The sequence below is a fragment of the Camelus ferus genome, chromosome 9 (genome assembly GCF_009834535.1).
Source record: "Camelus ferus isolate YT-003-E chromosome 9, BCGSAC_Cfer_1.0, whole genome shotgun sequence".
NCBI lineage: Eukaryota > Metazoa > Chordata > Mammalia > Artiodactyla > Camelidae > Camelus > Camelus ferus.
The window spans coordinates 59585098-59608440 of NC_045704.1; the positions used below are offsets into that span (position 1 = coordinate 59585098).

Sequence of the window (23343 nt, forward strand, 5' to 3'; positions counted from 1 at the left end):
GTCCATAATACCCAACTTACAGCTCTGATGTGAAGACTAAATGTTAAATATGTGAAAACACTTAACACCTACTTTCTATTGTTTTCTTCCTTTTTTCCTAAAGAAGGAAAAATTCAATGTGAAGGCATGCAAAATACCTTAGGTACATGTGCACCAATAAGTATTTTCTAGATAGGGTCGATACGAATAATTCCCTAGTTTTAAAAATTATTTTTAATAAAGTGTATTTTATTAAGGACTGTATCTTTCTCATTTTATGATATCATTTGTCCTACTTTTGCAACTTATCTCTCAATACTTCCTTGCATTTTGTTTATATCTCCTCTTGTGTAATGTGTCATCTTGCCATGGACGTCATTTATTCAACAGATATATGTATTTATTAAGGACCAAACACACATCAAGCATTGGAGATATAAAAATAATTCAAAGACAGTCATTTGTCCTCAAGCAACCCTTGTTGTATTGGGAGAGACATACACAAGCAAATGACTATAACTATGCAATCATAGACAATACATGAGGAAAGATAAAAGTACATGGGTATAAAAATACCTAAAGGCAGGGAAAGTAAGGAAATAAATCTGTGGATGTGGGTAATCTCAGCTCTTAATGGATAAATTAATGTTAGCAAGAATGCTGTAGATCAGAGAACGTTATTAGAAATAAAATTAAATGCAAATCAAAGTAATTCAAGCACAGATTTACAATACTAAATAATGATATTAAAAAATAATATTAATCTTAAACTACAAACTACAGAGGCTACATAATCTACTTAAGTCTATATCAATAACATGGAAGAAATATTCTGAAACTGTATGTCTGAATCTTTAATAAGAAAAATCAAAAGAAATATTAATAAATAAAAGTGAATAAACATTTCATAACCCTAGGCACTTGTTATAAAACCCAACAGAAAAGTTGGGGAAGGCAATTTAGTTTTAAAGCAAATAAACTATGCTCAAACAAATTTAATTTCCTTAAAACATTTAACTTCATCCAATAAATAAGTTCACATATTAACATTCAACTTCTGGGGCACTGAACAGTATGTCATCTACAGGAATTTCCAACACTGACTGACCAACATGAAAATCAGGACTTACACCTTGGCATTCTGCATTTTAACCATAACATACTAATATTTTATTCTTTTCTGAGAAGAATGAAAAACATACTGATTTTATAACGCTGAACTAATAAAAGCGAAGTCACTATCACTGTGCTTAGGATCAAAATTAGACTTTAAATAAGACTATACAAAATGTCATCTGGTGAGCAGCCCCAAAATACAGCCTCTTCCAAATCACTATTAACACTCTGATCACCTACTGTGGATCGGGTGCCCCTGAGGAAACACAACTGTCACCCAGATTTCGGTGTCAAGGCAATTAACATGTTAATACTTATGAAAGATGCAGAAAATAATAAAAACTCAGACTATCAAAAAAATGAGTCATGTTAGAATCTGGAAGAATTCCTTAGTAACTTATAAGCCATACCTTTACTTCATGAAACAAAAAATGTCCAAACTACTGTCCTACCCCAAATGTAAATTATCTCAGAGACCCAAGGGTCTGCCCCCATGAAAAAACGGGACAGAGAACTCCATATAGTCAGAGCACTGTTCAACTTGCCTTTCCCCAAGATCTCTTCCCAATTCTTTCCTTACCATCTAACTAGCTCCTGGAGGATGAGGGCAGAGAGCACATGGAAGTAGAGTGAAAACCTGTTCTAGCTGGTAGAAGGCAAGACAAAGAGGATCTCAGCAGCTGTCCATGCTGCCTACTGTACTCGGAATTGTGAAAACTACTCTAGAGCCCAAACAGTTGAGAGGGCTAAAGATAACAGTAGAACAGAGGAAACAGACTGAGAGCTATACAAATTAATCTGTCCTCCAACTACAGAGTTGAAAAGGGTATTCACTCAGTATATAAACAGCTCCAAGAAAAAAAAATGCAACAAAGGCATCTACATCAGATTGCTGATAAATGTCAAGTATAAACTGACCTTACCTTATTCACATCCAAACAAAGAGAAGTAGGAAAAGTAACCACAAGCCAACTGGGGAGAATACATTACAAGAGAAAGTCCAGCAGACATAGAGGATAAAATGTGTGACCTCCCTAAAACAGGAGTAGAAAGCCGTAAGTGAAGAACAGGATGGGGGAATGAGGGTGGGGAGGCGGGGTGAGGGGAAGGCATGGAAGAGACAGGAGATGAGGAAAGATAATAAAAATCATAACAGTGAGATTTAAAATTTCTACTCTTGCAAGAAAAAGAAAAACTGAATCAAGTTAGAGGTATAAATCATGACATGAAAAACCTATGCAACTCTCATTATAAAGCACACTGCAATCTGGACTAGCCGTATGTCAAGTTCAATAGCCACGTGACACTACTGAGAACCATACTGCCTAGGACAAGTTTACAGTGGTTATGTTTAGTACAATCACACAGCTAGTTAGTAAAAACCAAGACGCAATTTTAAGTCCTTCTTAACCCCAAAGCCTATTTTATTTTTTTACCTCACAGATTTTTTTATTGAAGTACAGCTGATTTTTAGGCTAGTTTCATGTGTACAGCAAAGTGATTTGGTTATACACACACACACACACACACACACACACACATATACACATATTCTTTTTCAGATTATTTTCTATTATAGGTTAGCACAAGATATAGTTCCCTGTGCTATACAGTAAATCCTTGTTGTTTATCTATTTTATACTTAGAGTGTATCTGTTAATCCCATACTCCTAATTTATCCCTCCCTCACCCCTTTTCCTTTGGGTAACCATAAATTCATTTTCTGAGTCGGTTTTTGTTTTGTAAGTAAGTCCATTTGGATCATTGTTTAGATTCCACATGTAAGTGATATTGAATCGTATTTGTGTTTCTTTGTCTGACTTACTTCACTTAGTATGATAATCTCTAGGTCCATCTGGGTTGCTGTAAATGGCAAAATCTCATTCTCTTTAATGGCGAGTTATATTCCATTGTTTATATACACCAAATCTTCTTTATCCATTTATCTGTTGATGGACACTTAGAGTGCTTCCATGTTTGGTTTATTGTAAATAGTGCTGCTGTAAACACTGGGGTCCACGTATCTTCTCAAGTTAAGTTTTTGTCTTCTGGACATATGCCCAAGAGTGAGTTTGCTGGATCATATGGTTATTCTTAAAGCTTTTAGTTTTAAAGGAACCTCCATTGTTTTCCATAGTGGCAGCACCAATTTACATTTCTACCAACAGTGTAGGAGGGTTCTCTTCCTTCTACATCCTCTCCAGTATTTATTATTTGTAGACTTTTTAATGATGGCCATTCCGACCCATGTGAGGTGATACCTCATTGCAGTTTTGACCTGCATTCCTACAATAACTAGCAATGTTGAGCATCCTTTCCTGTGCCTGTTGGCCATTTGTATGTCCTCTTTGGAGAAATGTCAGTTTAGGTCTTCCACCTGTTTTTTTATTGGGTTGGTTTTCTTTCTTGATATTTAGTTGTATGAGCTATTTGTCAGATTTTGGTTTTGTTTTTATTGACATATAGTTGATTTACAATGTTTTGTTAGTTTTTGGTATACAGCTTAGTGATTCAGCTATACACATACATACATCCTTTATCATAATCTCCAAAGCCCACATATTTTAAAAACAAAACAGCAAAGCCCATTTATATAATGCCATTATATAAAACAAATGTCAGTTTTAAAAGGGAAAGAAATTAATAAGTAAAATTTTGATTAGATAGGTCTATTATGTATACAAATCACAAACATGACACTTGATGTATATCAGTGTATACTTACAACAACGTTCACGTGAATGATAACCAATATCTGTTCTGGTGACTTTAAAATCACAGGTGCTAAAAATGACTGTCATAAACATCAAACTATACATTTTATGTCATCATCTGAAAGGTATGTTGTTTGAAAACTCTGAATTATTTATGATTCACTTAACAGAAGGGAATATAGGTTTTCTCATGAAAATATTTTATCCTAAATTGATGCAATATGAATTATATATTCCTTAGTAGTCCGTAACCATGTCACCCAGACACTGGTGGTTATCCTGAACTACCTCCTCCTCGTGTCTTAGGCCCCATATTCAGTCAACCACCACCTTCTGTGAAACTTAACAATTTAATATCTCTTGAATCAACTACTTTTCTCCACTAATTTCTCTCCTTCTCCACTCTCACCACTGTAGTCTAAGCCAATATTCTCTGTGACCTAGACTCTCCTGATTGCACTGCATTTCCTCCTGTTCTCCAATCTAGTGTTTACACTGAAACTAAAGTGATTATTTAAATTTTTCAAAATATTAAGTGATTACAGCATTACCTTGTTTTAATGCAAACTCTTAATGACTTTCCATAATATGTAGGATAAAGATCAAAATACTTGACTAAAAACTCTCCTGGATCCTACCTAGGGATTCCAAACTCAACAACAACCAGGTTACATATTAATTCTAATGAATTTACAAATCTAATGATTTATTTATCTGGCAACTTAACTGAGTGACATAAAATAAAGAGCTCATGCCCCTGTAGAGGAAGTAGCTGTTGCCTGGATCCAGCTGAGTGTTGCCACCAGAAAATACAGACTTGGATGTTGCTATATCCTCCAATTTTTTAAGAGAAATCAGAAATCCAGACTTTTCTGTGACATTTCCCGATATGTGAACTGCTGGCAACTAATTCAAACTTTTCGAACAATAAGGAGGCCGAATCTGACCTCTCATCTAATCTCCTCACCTAGCCCCACACCAAATAATCTCTACACCAGCCATACTGAATATTTCTGTGATAAACCAAAGCCTTTCTGTGTGTCCCTAGTTTCTTGTTTGTAGGAAAAAGGCTTTCAGCCTCCTAGACCTCCCCTGAGTTCCAAAGGGCAGATTAAAACAGTTACTAATTAGGGGAGAGAGGGAACACCAAAAGAATAACAATAGTGCAGCCTCTTCCAGGACTGTGCATAACCAAATGATACATATCTCTAAATTCTTCCACTGGAACTAAGGCTCCTACCCTGGTAGCGGATGGTAACTTCAGGCTGAGCACAATAAGCAGGTAGACCCCAGACTGCTTGGAACCGGAAGGCTGATGATTGAGATTCCTGGAATACCACCGTTACCTTACCACCAATCCATGAGAGGAAGGTCACAAACCCCGCAGACCTCCTCCCCAAATTTTGCCTATGAGAACACTTCCCAGATAGCCACGGGGGAATTTGAGTCTTTAAAGGACGAGCTGCCCCATTTTCCTTGCTTGGCCTTTGCAATAAACCTTGCTCTGCTCCAAACTCCCATTTCAGTATGGCCTCACTTTGCACATGAACTTGGGTTCGACAACAATACCAAGCTTTTTTCTACCTTTAGGGCTCTCACACTTCGTGTCCTCTGCTTTGACCACTTTTTTCCCACATCTCTATTTTGCCTAGCAACCTCCTACTTTTAAGTTTCTGAGCAGCTGTTTCCTTAAGAAAGCTTTCCCTATTCCCGTTGCCTATCTCTGAGCCCTCACCCTCAATCCACAGGCTAAATCACATACTTATGTGCCCTTATAGCACTGAGCACATGAAACTCACCACATCTAAAGAATAAATTTATTTATTTATTGCCTGTCATCTCCCCCCACCACCCCCACCACCATGGGAAGCTCCATAAAAGCAGAGCCTGACGTAAAGCAGGTATGCAATACCCATTTGTTGTTAAGTAGTTTGGTTATAAAATGTTCCTTTAGACAATAAGGTTTTGGTGTACTTTAAAAATATTAATTAATCCTTACCAAACTTTTCCTAAACCAGCACAGTATTTAAAGGTTAGTAGACTCAGAATTAAAATAATTAAAACTATATAACTATTGATAATAACAGCTAATATTTATTGAGCATTTACTAAATGCTAGGAACTATGCTGAGCACTTTGCAGGTACTATCTCGTACAACACAACAATCTGTAAAGTGGATGTCACTGTCATCCAGAGGAAGTAACTTAGGCACAGAGTTTAAAAATTCGCTCAAAATTAAACATCTAATCAGTGACAAACTAGGATACAAATCCATGTAGTCTGATTCCAGAGCTTAAGCACCTAACTACTACACTAATTAATTAAGAAGAGCCAATTCAACAAGTATCTTTTAAATACTATGAATTAGAAATAATGGCCATGATTTATTTTTATTACTTATCCATTAATGTAAGGTTCCTCATCCCTCTATCCTGCACCCTTCTCCACACACACAAAATTATGATAAATTACCAATTTGTATTTTCCAAATTAAGAAAGATGGTTTTCTGACCCACATCCAAAACAGGTACGATCTTGGTACCAACTAAGTCTGTTAAAATATTATCTTTCTGAATTACTTTTAAATATGTTGATGTTTATATATTAATATTTTATATTTTACATTTTAAACATCATTTGAATGATCTCTAAATTGAAATGTATTTCATTGCTTAAATTAGAAGAATTCTTATAACTACAGACTGTGTTTTCAGATAGGGTGACAATTGATAACATACTAATAAGCAAACAAAAATAAACTGATATAACCACATAAATATGCACAGAAATAATACAGGGATTCCTGGATACCTGAACTCTCATTATTCAAATTCTTGCTTTCAAAAACTCAGGATCCAAATAGATTTGAATAAATTCTCACATATATCACTTGTTATCCAGACTCTTCCTATCAAAAATCCAGGATTTGGGAGAATTCAATAATCAAGCTCTCACTCCAAACTAAGGAACCAAGTAGCTTCAGATAGCGAAATGCAAGCATATGTATTCAAGAGCTACATAAATCTAAGAATTACAGTTTTAAGAGATTTAAATAGTCTTTTAAAAATGTGAATAAAATGCACATATCTGTATTTTCATTCAAATTTTAAATTTTCCTATGTGAATGTTTTTAAACTAGAATGTACCGTACTTTTTAACTTTTAGACCACACTTAAAATATAAAGGAAACTGTTAAGTATATACTGTTAAGTATATGATAGATTACTATAATAGAGTTAAATAATGTTAATGTGTGGCTTCAAAGATTTCTGAAGTCAGTCCTAATATATTTTTTTTTAATACTTATCATAGCTGGTATAAACACCAAGGGAAATAAGGTTTTCAAGGAAAACAGTACTTTCAAGTGTTAATTTTTCAGCAACATATTTCACAGAATGTATCAGATTTTTCTTAAAGTCACAAAGAGTAAGGGGCAAAATAAAAGAAAGACATGAAAAGAGAACAGAGGTTGAAAATAATAGCAAAAATTTCAAATTAATTTGGTTACAGAAGAAAAGTATGGAAAAATTTTAGAAGTAATTACTCCATAAGGTTCAGCCAAAAGTCAAAGCAGCAGGGAAATAATCAACTAGATTGAGAAAAGAAGAAACCAGCTCTCATTACAGCAGTGCATTTTCCCACAGTATTTAACTTACGATCGCACCTCAACACAAGCTTTTCCAAAACCATCATGCTTGATGAAAAGTTAAAACTAACATCAGTTGAAAACAGAATTCAGGCTTATGATTTTTTTTTACATACTCAAAAATTATTTTAAAACATAGAGAAAAGAGGGGAAAGATTTAGAAGGTTAAAAAAAAAAAAACTGTAGGTCTGAAAAAAAGTAAACTACTGTCCCAAGTTCTTCTTTTGACACAAATTATACAAATGATTTAAAAAGACTGTAACTAGAGCTCCCATTTTAAACTAATTTGGCTATATTCTCCCAAGAGCTCACTTAAGATTTGGTGATTTGAAAAAATTAAATCAATCAAATTCTAAGAGTTACTTGACACATTCCAACTCTTCCATTAAAAAAAAAAATCAGAGCAAAAACTAAATTAAAAAAAAAATCACAAAATCCTGTCTACAAGATTCACAGAGTGACATGACTTAAGATTCAATGATACCTTTAATTTAACTGAGTACATATAGAACACCAGAACACATCTATGGTCCCCATGTTTGGCTTCCTAAAAAGCTAAGATCCACTACTAAGCTTTAAGCCAGAGAATGAGGGCCCTTTGGGAGAAAACAAACCCTTAGGCGATGTCAGGAGTCAATGGAACTATTTCGCTGGGTGGTACAACGACTGAATGCAACACATTCTTAATAAATGAAGGTACAGTATATGTCACTATTTCTTCAGGTTAAGTTCTCATACTCCCAATCCCCATTGGTACAACACCATCAGACACATCAGACTCAACTCCACAAACAGCATCTCTGAGCACAAATGTTCCTCCTGTATAAAAGGAAGGAGCTGGACTTTAGATGGGGCCCTAGAAGTCCTTCTGCTTTATAGTTCTATTTAACCGGTTCTGAAATAACAATACAACTCTCACGACTCAGGGAAAGTTACATTTTACTACCAAAAAATGACCCATTTGATGCAATAAACCATACCTTGCTCAGCTAAAAGTTAATACCAGAACTTCTTAAATAAACAAACCTGTGTCTGTGTTCATCTGGTCCATGGATCAGGAAAACTCCAGGGTTTTTAGCCCCTTTGCCGGCATCTACATGAGGAATTAACACATCTTCCAAACCCAGATCAAAGCGTTTGTGTTTTGAAGAGTCTGGAAGGAAGAAGAATGCCCCAAAACACAGGGTGATGAAGGCACTTAGAATAAGGAGGAGGATAAACTTCTCGGAAAGTCTCAATGTAGCCCTGTGATGCGGGAAGGAAGGTGGGCCCAGGTTCAGAGGTGGTATCCTTCGTCCAGAGAGGGGTAGCAGGGCTGGGGTAGTCATCGTTTACGCTCTTGGGCAGAATATTTTATAAAGTTCTCATCTTTTACCAAACGTACGATACACTGAACAGTCTTCAAAATCTTGGCCAAAACGGAAGAACTCAATTTTTCGCCTCCTAAAGGACTGTTGTGCTTTTCAATAAGGTACCTCTTTCACGCCCGTCTAATTACATGCAGAAACGCGTGTAGCTCCCAAACGATCACTAGTTTCTGTCCGGTAACAAATTTTCTGCCATTTGTCTTTCAGTACCTCATTGGATAATTACAAGTCTCCTTCTCATTCCCAAGCGGAGATCAGGCAAGCAACACCGCAGAGAGGATGCAAGGTGGGTTCTTCCATTCCTGCACCTCGGGGAGATGCTCCAACGGGATCTCCCGCCCCAAAAGGGAGCCTGGCGTGAACCGAGGAGTTGGGGAAGGTTCGCTTCAGTTCCTCCGAAGCTTCGATTCCAGAACCTCTTACCCTCAGTGGGGGGAAAATAAGGGGCTGGCTCCTCGGAAGTCGGCCAAGCTGGAGGAATGTCTCCCGCCCAGCCGGGAAGCCGAAGCAGCGGCGCTGGGCGATAAGCAGGAAGGAGGGCTCGGACGCCCGCGCCTCCCGACGCAGTCCCGGGGCTCCCGGCGCCGGCGAAAGCTCCGACGCTGCCCCGTCGGCGGCCGGCGCGAAGGGCATCCGCGTCCAAAATACCTGCGCCCTGCCCGCCGCGGCGGCCGCGGCCGCTGTTGCTACCGCCCGGGTCTGTCAGGGAGCGGAACTTCCTCCTCGGCGGCCACTGAGAAGCCCGGGCGTGGGCAGGGGGAGGGGACGCGCGGCGGCCGCCCCCGCCCGGCACCTCCTCCTCCTCCTCCTCCTCTCTCCGCGGCCGCTTAACTTAACCCCGGCGCGGGCACCCGAGCGAGGCCGCCGCTGACCCTGCCGTGCCCGGTCGCGGCGACCGAGCCCCCGCGGCCCCGGAAGAAGACGAGCCGCGGCCCCCCGGTCCGAGAGCCCGGGGCAGGCGCCTGCTCATTCCTCGCTCAGCCCGGGGGCGGCGGCAGCCCCGGGCGCACGGGAGGGGCCGCGCCTCGGGCGGGCAGAGGTCAGCTCTGTCTCCTTCCTCCCTGGCCGCCGGCCGCCGTGGGGGCCTCCTCCGCGCCGCCTCGGGCCCCTCGCAACTGCTCGCTCTGGCTGCACCGGCGGCGGCTGCGGGAGAGGCAGCGCGTCCACGCGGTGCGGGGCTGCGGCCCGGTCCTCGTCCTGTGGCTCCCTAGGCCAGGAGGGCGCGGAGCAGCCGGGGGCCGACACCCGTTGGGCACACGCCTGGGAAGGAGCTGGCGTGTGGGGGTGGGGCGGAAGGCGCGGGCCGGCCTCCGGCCCGGACTCGCGAGTGGGCGTCCCCGGGCGGCGGAGTGTGAGGTGCGCGCGCACGCTCCTGGCCCCGCCGCCGCCGCCGCCGCCCCTCCCCCTCCCCGCCCGGCCCGGCCCGGCCCGGCCCGGCCCGGCCCGCGCGCCCCCCGGAAGCACTCTGCCCCCGCGGCTTGGGCACGCGAGGCGAGAAGGTCGCCCGTCCGTGCTCCACTTGGAACTTCACTGGTGCCAGGCTTTGCCATTGCCAGTTCGTGGGATTGACCGGCTTTTGGGGGACGGGGGAGGGCTCAGGTCGCCAAGGCTTCGCCGCAGTCAGGGGTTACTAGGACTAGAGGGTCCTCATGGCTAAGGTTAACGTTTAATCATGGTCTGGAAATCTTGTCTTTGATTATGGACCATTGGTCCCTAGGACTCAACGACTGGGTCTTCAACTCCTTACGTGCAGCGCATGTGCACGTCCTTGGCACCCGAGGCTCGATTCATCAATACTGGGTGCCCACCGTGTGCCAGGTTCTGTTAAAAATAAAATGGTGACCTTCGGTTAGGTTTCCTGTCCCAGGGGTCTGACAGCCGCCCATATGACCCTACATGACAACAGCCTGGTTGTGGTTCAGTTTCTGGAAGACATTTCTCTCTTCATCTCCTTCACGTTTCTCACCGCCCCCTCTCCCATAAAAGAGATAACAGGTATGAGCCCGGAGGTGCTAAAAGCCCAAAAAGACTCATTTTTAAAGTATTGTTTAAATTCAGGCTTGAAAGCAATCTAAGTTGAGTCTCTTATCCATAGGATTGAGAAGAACGTTTATGATTAAATACAAAAAATTTCTTTGTAATATATACTCTCACTTACAATTTACTTTGAGATTGTGTTTTATTCTGATACTAAGATAAATTGTCATTCGCTCTACACATCCCTTAGGGGTGACTGGGAATTGGAGAGGAGTCCCTTAAGTGGCAGGGACGAAAGTCAGCCTTAGTTAAAAATCATGCAAAAAATGCTCATGTTCATTGGCACAATTCAAAGTACATTCCAGTCTGCGCTATTTCCAGAAGCTCTGCATATCTAACTACCTACCATATGACAAAAGAAGTCATTGTCATTGATCCATCAAATAAAATAAAGACATAAAAATGTTAAGGGCCACTCTCACCCAGTCAGGCTGGCAGTAAAAAGTGTCCGATTCAAAATGAGATTTGTGTTGGACACTTGTGAAGAGTAGATGTAAGACGTTCCCTGCCTTCCGAATGCGTCTTTATAAAATGTGCCAAATTTATTAATGTCTGTAATGCTAAGCCTCTCTGTAAGCCAAAGGAAAAGAAACACTTTGGTTTCCAACTGTTGAGGTCATTATTTTCCATGGAAAGATCAGAGGAAATAAATATTGACCTCTGAATGAAATAGCAAGTTATATAAGCCTTAAAAAAAAAAATGTTACCTAGGTTGATACCAAATCGTGAACCACAGAGGTTTCAATCATACGAAATCTGCTATAACCTCGCTGACAAGTATGACTTAACCAAGCTCACCCTCATAGCCAGTGTAAAAGGCTTATGTGTCCCTTCCTCTTTCTTGCCCTTGCTTGTTTTGCAAAATTCATTTTTCCTTCAGGACAGTAAAAAATCATTATTTAAATTAGGAGTCATTGCAGTGTCCAAACGCAGTCTGCAATTCTAAGGCCCCTGACGATGCTATCAGTTATTTTAATTCTACACCAGCTTCAAAAAGTTTTTTGTGTGTGTATGTGTGTGTGTGTGTTTGTATTCTCTTCTAGAGAGTAGGTCCCTCTTAAATGTGTTTTAAAAGAATCAATATTGTTTTGCTGATTTTCTAAAGCAAGTCTCAAATGTATTCATAAATTATGATTACAAGTATATAAAAAAGCATAAAAAAGATTAAAAGGGAATATTTGAAAAAGATTATAGCTGTTGTATTAAGATGTTAGTATTATATATGATTTTCCTTCATGTGTTCTGTTTGTGTTACTTTTATAATAAATAAAAATTTTTAAATAAACTGGTACTTGAGAAAATTAAGGTCAGATTTCAAACAAGTAGACTCAGTTCTATCAAGGTGAATACACATCCAAGGGCAATCAAGAAAAAGCAGAGAGTACATAAAGTATATATATATATGCAACAGGGAAGTATCTCATTCTACAGAATTCAAAGAATATTTCATTTTCAAGGAGCAAGTATGCTTTGATCAAAGGTACAGACAAGATTCCAAAGTGGCAGATAAAGTGATAATTTCCCTTTTACAAATCCATATAAATTAATATTTTAGGAAATTAGAATTATTAAATTCCTAACAAAATTTACCCCTATATATTTCAGATTTATAGGACCATTACTGAGATCCACTTATGTATTGCAATGTAAAAGTTATTTGTATTTGTTCAATCATATGCTAACTTCTCTGTTATTAAAACAATATAATACCTATTACACACACACCATCTAGCTCTGTTTTAAGTGAAACTGAAGTCATATGCTAGAGAAAAAAACTACAGCTGGTATGCAAAAATAGGCTTTTGATTTACTTATACAACCTGTTCCTTCTTAGTTTCAACTGGTTCCTAAAGTATCGAAGGAAGATGTTAGAGGAGAAATTACCAGACCACTAAATGTGTAGAAAAATAACCAAACTTTGGCCCGGCTCTTTCCACTCTGGCATTCTTCTATGAAGCTTTTTTCCTTAGAGGTCAGGGATAAGCTGACGTTCAATGTTATGCAACTCTCAAGTTAGCTCTAGCAAAAAGCTTTGGCTGTCCCTCTGAGCCAAAGTATTTGAGGCTCATTTGCTTCTAAAAGACACATTTGTTGAAGGACTGCAGTGTGATGCAGCCTCTACTAGGTGCTAGAGGTTTGGAGAAATAAGTCAGAATCCTTACCTCAATGATCTCACAGTCTGAGATGGGCAGATATTCGAGCACTGGCAATTACATGACATGACAGGAAAGATGCTAAAGCCCTGGGGGCTCACGGGTTCACTGAAAGGGTATACCAAAGTGAGTGGAGGAGGATTGAGAGTGTGTCAAGGAAGGCTCCTAGATCAAGTGCCACCTGAGCTGAGCCTTTAATTCACCAGCAGGAAAGAAGGGTGGTGTTCCAACATAGAGAGCAGGACATGCACGGGCATCCACAGCTGCTTTTTCCTGCCACTTATCCAGAAACTTACCTGCTTTAACCTTCCAATAAACAGCTTGTCTGGCCCTAAACCCCCAATACTCTTGAAAGGGGAAAGTGAAATTTTCCAATTTTAGAAAACCATATGACTCTGTAAATACATTACATATTACTAGGGACTCTCCCAAAGGTTAAGACAGGGCCAGGCAATCAGGAACCCTGTGCTCATAGTAAATCTGCTTCTGCTCAGAACGCAGCCATATCTAAGGCTAGTTCATCCTTTGAACTTCTCAGTTACACAAGCCTATATATTGCTTTTTCGGTCAGAATTAGTTTCTGTGGCTTGCAATGTAAAGAGTCTTGGCTAATACACAGCATGTCAGTGCCATGGCTGCCTGGAGGATGTGAAGCATCAGTAGTTTTACAAGTGTAAAGTTTCAGGGACCAGAAGAAACCCACTCTTTCAGGCAGCCAACAGGCTTAGGCCAGGGACAAAACAAGGGTAGAACCAAGAGAGAGCACTGTCTTCTTGGGCAGCGGTGGGGAGAAGACCTAAAACTGAAAGGGCTGAACAGAAGTGACAACAAAGGTGTATCAAATCTAGCAGCCCCTATAGGAACCTTCAAAGTTGGGTGCTCACATCCACCTTTATAAAGAGCAATCTGATGCCAAAGGAGGTTAAGTGTTCTTTATAAATCCTCATATTTAAGTTGTTCTTAATCCACTCCAGGCAGTTATCTTGACAATATGTTCATTGATTTATATATTCATTCATTAAATACTATTGAGCATCCACTCTCTGCCAGTGCTATGCTATGGCCTAGATATCTAAAGATAAATGAAACATAGGAAGCAGCTGCATATGATGAAAGGAATCTAGACTCTGGACTAAGAGAATCCTGAGCCCAGTCATGCCTCTACCTGTGTGATCTTGGAGGCATTAGAAACCTTCCTTAAGCTTCCTTCATCTGTAAGATTGAAATAAAAACTACATAACCTCATAGGGTTGTTACGAGGATAAAATAAGATAACATATGTGATGGTGCTTCCCCCATAGTTGGGATTTGGTAAATATTAACTATTGTTTGCATTATAGGCATCAGGATGAATAGGAGTTGGCAGGTGAAAAAAGGCGGGAGGAGAGGAAGGAGAAAGAGCATGGCGCATGTCAGGGGAAGCTCCTTTCCCTTGGCCCCATTTTTCCATGCTGGCGGGGTGAGTAGGGGGGTGTTCCGCTAGAATTCACCTTTTGGCTCCTTAGACCCACTATCTTTCACGCTCAGGAATAAGACTTGATTGGTGAGTACCATTATATTCACTGGCTCATCGTCCTTGACTGTATGGAACTAACTTATTAAAAAGCCCCAATCACTGAGGATTCAGTCTCTCATTCCCTTTCTGCCCCAGACCAGTGCAACGATCTTGGGTAAACATGACGTTCCCCTTTGGTGGGCTGTTCTGAGACTAACTTCTGTGGGGGCTGGGGTCCACTGAGAGTGTTAGAAGTCTTTTTGGATTACAGATCTAGAAACGTGTACCTTATTAGCTTATCTATAATGGAGCTGACATTTTTAAAAATCTCCACTTGATTATCCTCTGTGTCTTATTTTACACCAAATCAGTGGTGAGGGTGGGCAGGCAATTTATTGATCCTCTCAAGTAATTAACTATGCCTAAAATGTAGACTGTAGAGGGCAGAGTGGTTCGAGATAAAGTCAGAGGGGTAAACACAAAGATTTCTGCTCAAGTTGGTGCCATAAGGTTATACTTTGATCCACAAACTTCACACAAATAGTAATGATGGTCAAAATATAGAAAGATAAAGTCAAAAAAACCTAACCAAGCTCAAAAACAAAGTAACCCTTTTCATTGATCAGAAATAGAATTGAAACAGAAAGGCCTTAGTAAGTCTGAAGCCACAAGCCCACTGAGGCCCGAATTTCGAAAGCCAAGATTTTTGTCTCCTGCAAGGTGACAGGAACTGAAGAAGATCCAAAAAAGGTGGAGGACAGGAGGCAGGCTTAGTTCTTAAAATAAGGAGCTTGTGAAAGGAGACTGAAAAGAAACTGCTGCCAACCCACTGCCCAGGGAAGCAGAAGGACAAAGACACAGCCTTGGAATCAGGAACCAAGCCGAGCATTGGGCCGAGTGACTGGCTCTGCAGTATCCCCAGCATCGCTGTTGGGTGGGAGCATCAAAATGCCAACATTAGACTCCATCCCAGAATGGAAGTTCAGGGAGGCAGGTGGAAGCAAGAGTCACTAAATGTGGCTGAGTGAGCACAGAGTGGGTGAGAGAAAAAACACGCGTGCGCGCGCACACACACACACAGACACACACACCTAAAATAAGACAGAAAAAAGCAAACAAAAACGTTCCACTAAAAATGAGCCTGACCACCAAGTTCCAAACACATACAATGTCTAATACTGAGAAAGGTGGCCAACAAAATGAACACTCAGACCATGAATTTACTGCAGATAATATTAACCCTTTGGTACTGTGTGACAAAGATTTTTTTTTAATGAATACATTTGCATTCTCAAAGTGATTAATGATGGCATAGCACTCATTTTAAAAGAATAAAAAATTGGAGAACAGGTACAAGTGGAATAAAGAACAGGTAAATATAAAAAAGAACTGATAGAAATCTTGAAAATAAAAATATGGTCATTGAAATTTTTAAAAAATTAATAGATAGCTGGGGTTGACTCTAGAGCTGGCCAAAATTGAAGAGAAAAACTAATGAGTTAAAGAGGTATCCTAAAGAATTCACCCAGAACACAGTATAGAAAAATAAGGAGATTAAAAAACAGGAAAAAAACCTTTAGATTCACAGGGTTCTATTGAGTGGCTTCAGCGTATGTCTCGTAGGAGTTCCAGAGGAAAAACTAAAAATTGAAGGGAAGAGTGGATAAGCTATACTTTAAAAAAAACAGGAAAGAAAAGACTGCAGTTTCTCTAATCAAAACATCAGAACACTGCGTATACTGAGCAAGATAACTAAAAATAAGTTAACACTTTTTTCACATTATATGAAATTACAGAGCAATAAGGATAAAGATAAAATCTCAAGTTACCAAAGGGAAAACACTGATTATCTACAAAGGGGCTATAACTAGAGTTTTCAAAAGCAACAACGGAAACAGGAAGACAATTGAATATCTTAGAGGTAGCGAGTGGAACACTGTCAACCAAGAATTTGATTTCCAGATAAACTACCATTTAAGGGACAGAGCAAAACAAAGACATTTTCAACCCTGAAAGACAAGGGAGTTGTCCACCCACAGACCTACATACACCAAAAGAATTAGTAAAGAATGTATTTCCCCTAACAAGAAAAACAAGCCCAGAGGGAAAGCATAGGATATAAAAGATACTAGTGAGGGAAGAAATTAATAAAATATGATGGTTGAATTAAAAATAATGACTTTAGGAGTATGGGGTTAACAGATACAAACTACTACACATAAAATAGATAAGCAACAAGGATTTACTATATAGCACTGGGGACTATATTCAATATCTTGTAATAACCTATCATGGAAAATAATCTGAAAAAAAAGTATATCTGAATCACTGTGCTGTACACCTGAAATTAGCACAATATTGTAAATAAATTATATTTCAATTAAAAAAAACTAGGCTTTAAAAAAATAACAAGAAAGAAGGAAATGGTAACAATGGATGGTTAAAACATGCTAAGGCCTTTGCCATGTTTGAGAGAAGAGTAGAAATAATAACTTTCTCTGAACTCTTTGTCTATAAAATATTTTATATTAATAAAAAGCTGAGCTAGAACTACTAAACCTGCAGAGAGAAAAGAATAGCAAGGAATGGGGAGGTTTGGTATGGAAAACTGATCGTTTAATAGAAAGCAGAAAAGAAGAAAAATAGAAGAAACGGTATGTTAAATAAGACACACAAAATAAAGAGAATAGTAGAATTAAATCCTAATATCAAGCACAATAACTAAACAGATTTAAATTACTTACTAAAAGACAGATTATCAGATTGGTTTAAATAATATTCAAGTATATAATGCTAGCAAAAAACATACAAAACTGAACCACAAAAATACTGGATATAAAGAGATAAAAAAAAAGATGAATCATCAGAACACTGTCAAATAGAAAGCTGATGAAGCATTATTAATATTAGACAAAAAAAGTCCTTTAAACCAAATGTACTAATAAAAATAAGGATCAGTACCAAGAAGCTGAATGTACCTAAAACATAGCTTTCAATTACAGAAAGCAAAACCACCGGAATTACAAAGAGAGATTGACAAGCCTACTGTCTGAGTGGGAGATTTTAACAATCCATCAGACACAGCTAGATCAAGCAGACAAAAAACCAGAGGTAACAGAGATTGAATCATGAAGGGCCTCTGTGGAGGTCCCATTAAGGAGTTGGGTTTTATTCTGAGAGTAATAGGAAGCCATTAAAGGGTTTTAAACAGAGTGATGATTAGATCAGATAGGCTTTTTTCAGAAGGATCACTCTGGCTCTAAAATGGAGAAGGAGCTTTGGGGGTTGTCAGACTACATAAAGGCAAGAAAGCCAGTTAGACAACTCTTCCAACTCTGTAGCAAGAGACAGTAATGACCTGAACTATAGTAGTGTCATTGGTGAAGAAAAAGAGCAGGCATTTCAAGGGACAGTCAGATAGCATAGTTGATCGGATGACAGCAGAAGGGATCAAAAACAGCATCCTTATCTGTGCCCTCCAAAACCTGATGCCTAGCAATGAGGGGAAGGAGCAGGGTTTTGCTGCAGGGAGACACTGCTTCCTTGTTTCTGATTATACCTCTTAACTCTCAGCCCCTCAATTCTGACACTCAAACTGGTTCACTAAAAAGTTAAATTATACTCAGTGTACAAGGAGTATGTAAATCAATTTTAAAAGTTGTCTACCAAAAAATATTCTATTTTAAACTATTAGTGCTTAGGGGATGTTTCAATAATCTGGGGGGAAATGACACTTTAACAATAACAAAAAAATTGTGTGTATTATTCTAAATAATCATTTTCCATCATATAAACATAGTCCTTTAAGATTATTTATATTTTTATTGCAGATTCTCACACTTTTCTACACATAATGTATTTTCAGATACACCTATTTGCCTAACTACTAGTCATGACTTTCCTTCGTACACAGTTGGTATCAAGAACAAGTAAATCCAATCTGTTGACCTGCAAATTCTTACAGAGTTCTAGATTTCATGGCACATAACTCCTTTCCTTTGCCTGGTTGTCATTAATTACCTTAAACTAATGTCCGAGTTTACAATGTGTGTTTATCCTTCAGAGAACAATGATTTTACACTGACTGAAGTTGGGAGGGGCATACAAACTGAGGTTTGGTTTTTTCCCCCCACAGGCACTTTATTCAGTAGCTTCAAGCATGAAAAAGGTTTAAAGGACTTACAGATTTCCAATTATGAATTTTAAGGTTTGCGTATTTATTCTACAGCCATTCCAAAATGCAAACAAGGTTCAAAGTTCCAAACATGCTATGCAATTTCAGGCTAATATTCTAATGCATCCAGTAAAGTCTGAGCCTGTAATGTAGAAACAGGGCTGCTCGAACAGCTGAGAAACCGTTTGGAACCTTGTAGGAAATCTGCTTGGGAATCTGTAGACTGGAAGTTTCCTGATAGGAATAGAGCCATAATGAGATGGGTGACTTTAGTATTGCCTCTTAAGTGATGGCAAGGATGTGTTTTGAAAAGATGAAACCTTTTTTTGCGGCTGATTTTTAAAGTTAACACTGATTGCATGGCTAATACTGCATTAAATTTCACACACAGAGTCTGCTGTTTATTATGAGCCATTATCATCTAATTTCACTTCAGACCATGCTGCTTCTTCGATTGCAGCCTTCTGCCTTCAGGGGTGATGCAAGCAAAATAGTGAAGTAGGCTCTTCGCCTTTAGGGCCCGTTGCTATATCACTCCACCTAAAACATGATTTTGTTTACCACCATGCTGCATAGACATCTCTGTGTTGATGGAGAAAAGGTAAAATCAGAGATTTCACTGTCAAGATGCTGCAGGATTCTTCCCTATAATGTAAGCTGAAAGAACTGATGCAATACACTTGTGACTTTTTTGTTTTAAGCAGCATGAAAAAAGTTAGACCACACCAATAAAATTCGTTTTATTTCCAGTTGAGCCAGGTATGTATTAAAGTTCAGGGGGGTGGTTTTCATCTTTGTTTTTGTGTTGATGGTAATAATATTTTTTCTATAAATCTTTGTACTTCCTGGAAATACATAAGCAGGGAAGGAAGGAAGGTATTGGGGCACCACTAGATGTGAATAATGCTCGAGATTTATACACACTGTACAGAAATTACTGCTACCACTGCAATTACTTCAAGATTTGAAGGTAGAAACAGCAGCCAATGGGGAAAAAAACTAATTGTATCATTTTCACAGTAGCAATGTTAATCATTACATTAATGTAATAACAAGGACCCTGAGAAGGTCTTTAGGGTTTTCTCTCATGTTTCAGCAAAACATCCACAGTGTTTCCACAAGACAAGAACTATCTTATTTTTATGAGTTTGGGGAAAATGAAGACTCTTCCAATGGCTGTCTTGCTATTTCATACAAAGTTGTTCTCTGCATCTAAACTGAACTTCTCTCCTAACTCCTCATCATCACCGGTGTCAGGCATTCTTCACCTTTCTTTGTTAATCAGAGATTAATTCCTCCCATCTGATTGACCAATGCCAGGTGTTCTCAATTCTAGCTGTATCTCATAATCAGCCATGGAAGTTTGGGGGTTTTTTGTTTTGTTTTGTTTTGTTTTAATCTGCAAGGCCCAGCCCCTTCCCTGAGCCACTAAATGAGAATTCCTGGGGCAGGACGTGGTCATGTAATGAACCCTAAGACGCTTCTCTGGAACAAAAAGCTGCCATGGCGTCACTGAAATCCACCGTGGGCTGAGGATTTCTGGAGCTCCCTGAGGAGGAGCCAGGGTTCAAGCTTGGGTCAAACAGACACCCACCTGCAGACAGTGACTCCGCTTTTGGGGAGCCAAGGTTCAGGCTGGATGCCTCTGCTTACTGCTCTACTGAAGGTAACAAGCTTTACCAGTGTCTGATTGCTTGGGGAAGGTATAGAGGGAATGAACTGAAAGCACTGGGGGTGGGGTGGGTGGCAGATTTATCCACGAGATTGCCTGTAAATGGTTTTAATCTATATACTGTCAGAGAATGGACCTATGGCTTATCTTCCACAATTTACACGTATAACATCGTGAGCTTTTGGCAATTTTAGCACACTTGCCACACTTGGAGGGAGGAGGGGGTATGGGACTTTGAATAAGAGGACAGACTCTAGGGCCATGCTGCCTGGATTTAAATACTGTCTCTGGCACCTCTGCCCATGAGCGAGCATGGGCGTCTTACTTTTAAGCTCCCTGTGCCTCAATTTCTTCATCCAAAGCATTAGGAATAATTGCTCTTACCTCCTAGGGGTTGTTATGAAGATCCAATGAGTTAGTACCTGAGAGGCTGAAGAACACAGCTGGGCACAAAGTCTAAGGTGTCCAGGATCAACCGGTGGTGTTAGGAGTGATGTCTTGCCCCTCAGAGACATCGGGATCTTGCACTGGGCCCACACACACGTGCTGTGTCTTGTTTTGATCACCTCTTTGGGGGAATTTGATATGTTGTGACCCAGTCAGGGCTGCCCCTCAGCTCACACTGAGTCTGAGAACATAGCAGCAATCCGAAGAAACCTTGAGTTCTGCTCTTTTTTGGAAAATTCTAACCAGAGCAATGAAACAGTCAACTTTCGGGCCTATTATTATTGTTTTGGGAAACATCAGAGAGTCAGTCAGCAGTCTGTCAAACTCAGTCTAACTGTCCCCAAGCAGAGACAGTGGTCCCCTTCCCTGAGAGCCCACAGTCCTCCACCTGCGCCTTTATTTATTATATAACACTTAACACCTCAGTGAATTTCCTACAGTTCCCCAAAACGCCTTGTTCATTTCTGCCCCTGGGTCTTAGCAGAGGCTGTTCTTCCTGCATGGAGTGCCTCCCTCCTCCTCCCCACCCCACCCTGTGATACGGAATTACAGTTGCCTATTTATTTGTCTGCCTTCCACACGATGCTGGAAGCTCTGTGAGGACCAGGATTGGGTCTGGCTGTCTCACCATGGTGTCCTCAGCACCTAGCACAGTGAACAACACATAGCGGGGACCCCAAAAGATCTAGCTAACAGATAGTTAGATCTATTGATCAATTAAGACTCGGCCACTTGTCGCTGGGAGACTTGGAACAGGCTACTTGACATCTCTGATCCTTAGTAAAGTCGAGCTACAATTACTTCCTCGATGGTTCTTGCAATGACTAAAGGATGGAGAATGAGGACAGCAGCTGGCACAGTGCCCAGAACAAAGTTAATGTTAATAGTTAACACACGTTTAGAAAAGCAGTGTAGCCAAGTGCAGCCAAGCCTTTCATTTTCCTAATTTTGTCTTTTTCCTTATAAAAATGGATGTTACAACCATAGTACATAGATTATACAGATGGTGTAATCGTCACTATCAAAACCCCAGCAAACAGGGGAGACAGGATGAAAGGTCAGAGGTCCCTGCTTGCAATTCTCTCAGACACTTATTAATAGAGGCTTATTAATATTCATTAGGCAACTTGTAAAGACCAGGTAGAGCATAAAGGGAAAATGGCCAACTGAGAGCTCAGCCTACTTTCATACCAGCTCCTCTGCACAGAAATTAATCTGACACAAAATCAACATTTGCAGAACTTCAGCAAAAGATATCATTTAAAGCCCAGCTAAATATGCCACTCTTCCCTATTCGAGAACCTGGGGTCAGGGACAAGAGAACTATCAGTCACACATCAGATGCCATTTGAAAAATCTGTCTATTTTGCTTTTTTTTAAAAAAAATAATGTATCATTATTCCATTTTCCCTCAGTTTCACTGAGATACAATGGACGTGCGTCACTGTATAAGTTTAAGGTGTACTGTATAAGTTTAAGGTGTACAGTATAATGGTTTGATATACATATGTCATGAATCTGTTTTGCTTTTGATAATATCTAACATTTACTGAGTGCTTGCTACAATCTGTACATGTTATCTCGTAACTGTCAGAACATGTTTTCATATTAGTGATAAGGAAATTCAAGGCTGCTGTTGAGACGGTAGAGGTTTGGAAATGGGCTCAAGATCAGTTGGTTAGTAAGAACCAGACTGTCCAACCCCACAGCCTGGACTCACACCCACTGCTCTGAGCTGCCTTGTCTGACTTCAGCCTTCCCCCTTGGCCAGGCAGGTCTGGCCTCCATCCTGCCTTCCTACCTCATTCCAGTGTCTGGTTTCCTGAGGCTGAGCTCTTCTGGTCCCTGAGCTTAGCAGTATCTCTCTCAGCCTGATGAATCTGGGTGATATTTACTGCCAGTATCGGAACTGGAGGGAGCCTGGCCCTTGACCTTCCCACGGTGGAGAGAATGCTGTGATTTCATGGCGGGATTCCACTGGGATAACTCCTCTCTCTGCTCACTTATTTAGGCATGCAGACCTAAACACGCGCCCCCACTGAGGGACTCGGCCACTCAGGCAAATGAAAGGGTCTATTAACCAACAGCATGAGCTCTGGGGGAGAAAGAGAGCCAGGAATAAGACAGGTCATTAGGGACATCTATTCACTATGTCGGGACTACAAGAGGTGGGTTGGAGAAGCTGCCGCTTCCATTCTGGCTGTGCATGCTGTCCTCACTTTGACGTCCAGCCCCTCCTGATCTCCATCCCTAAGAGGAACGGTTCTCTGGACTTCATGTTGCAGATGAAGGATACCCTATTTTGCAGAAAATTCTAATAATCTTAATTAAGAGATCTCAAAACATCATAACAACCACATTCCCTCATATCTCATCATGCTTAAAGGATACTACTGTCTGTAGTGACCACATAATTTGTGGCTTACGTGCACTTGAATGCTATTTTCAGAAATAAGAATGATGAACCTTGTTCTCCAAGTGTCAACCACTTACAACCCACCCCCATCCCCCACCACACCCCACCACACCCCATCCCTGATGG

The 23343-nt window shown here is 40.3% G+C and overlaps 1 protein-coding gene across 3 annotated transcripts in view; it reads right to left on the reverse strand.

Annotated features, from left to right (window-relative positions):
- MAN1A2 (mannosidase alpha class 1A member 2) overlaps positions 1-9457 on the reverse strand; it is a 149054-nt gene extending 139597 nt beyond the window's left edge. For all 3 annotated transcript variants that reach the window (XM_032486948.1, XM_032486947.1, XM_006184283.3), the window contains exon 1: positions 8483-9457. In XM_032486948.1, the coding sequence (XP_032342839.1) occupies positions 8483-8784 (302 nt within the window). In that variant the 5' untranslated portion in view covers positions 8785-9457. The remainder of the gene's footprint in view (positions 1-8482) is intronic.
- Positions 9458-23343: the final 13886 nt, after the last annotated feature.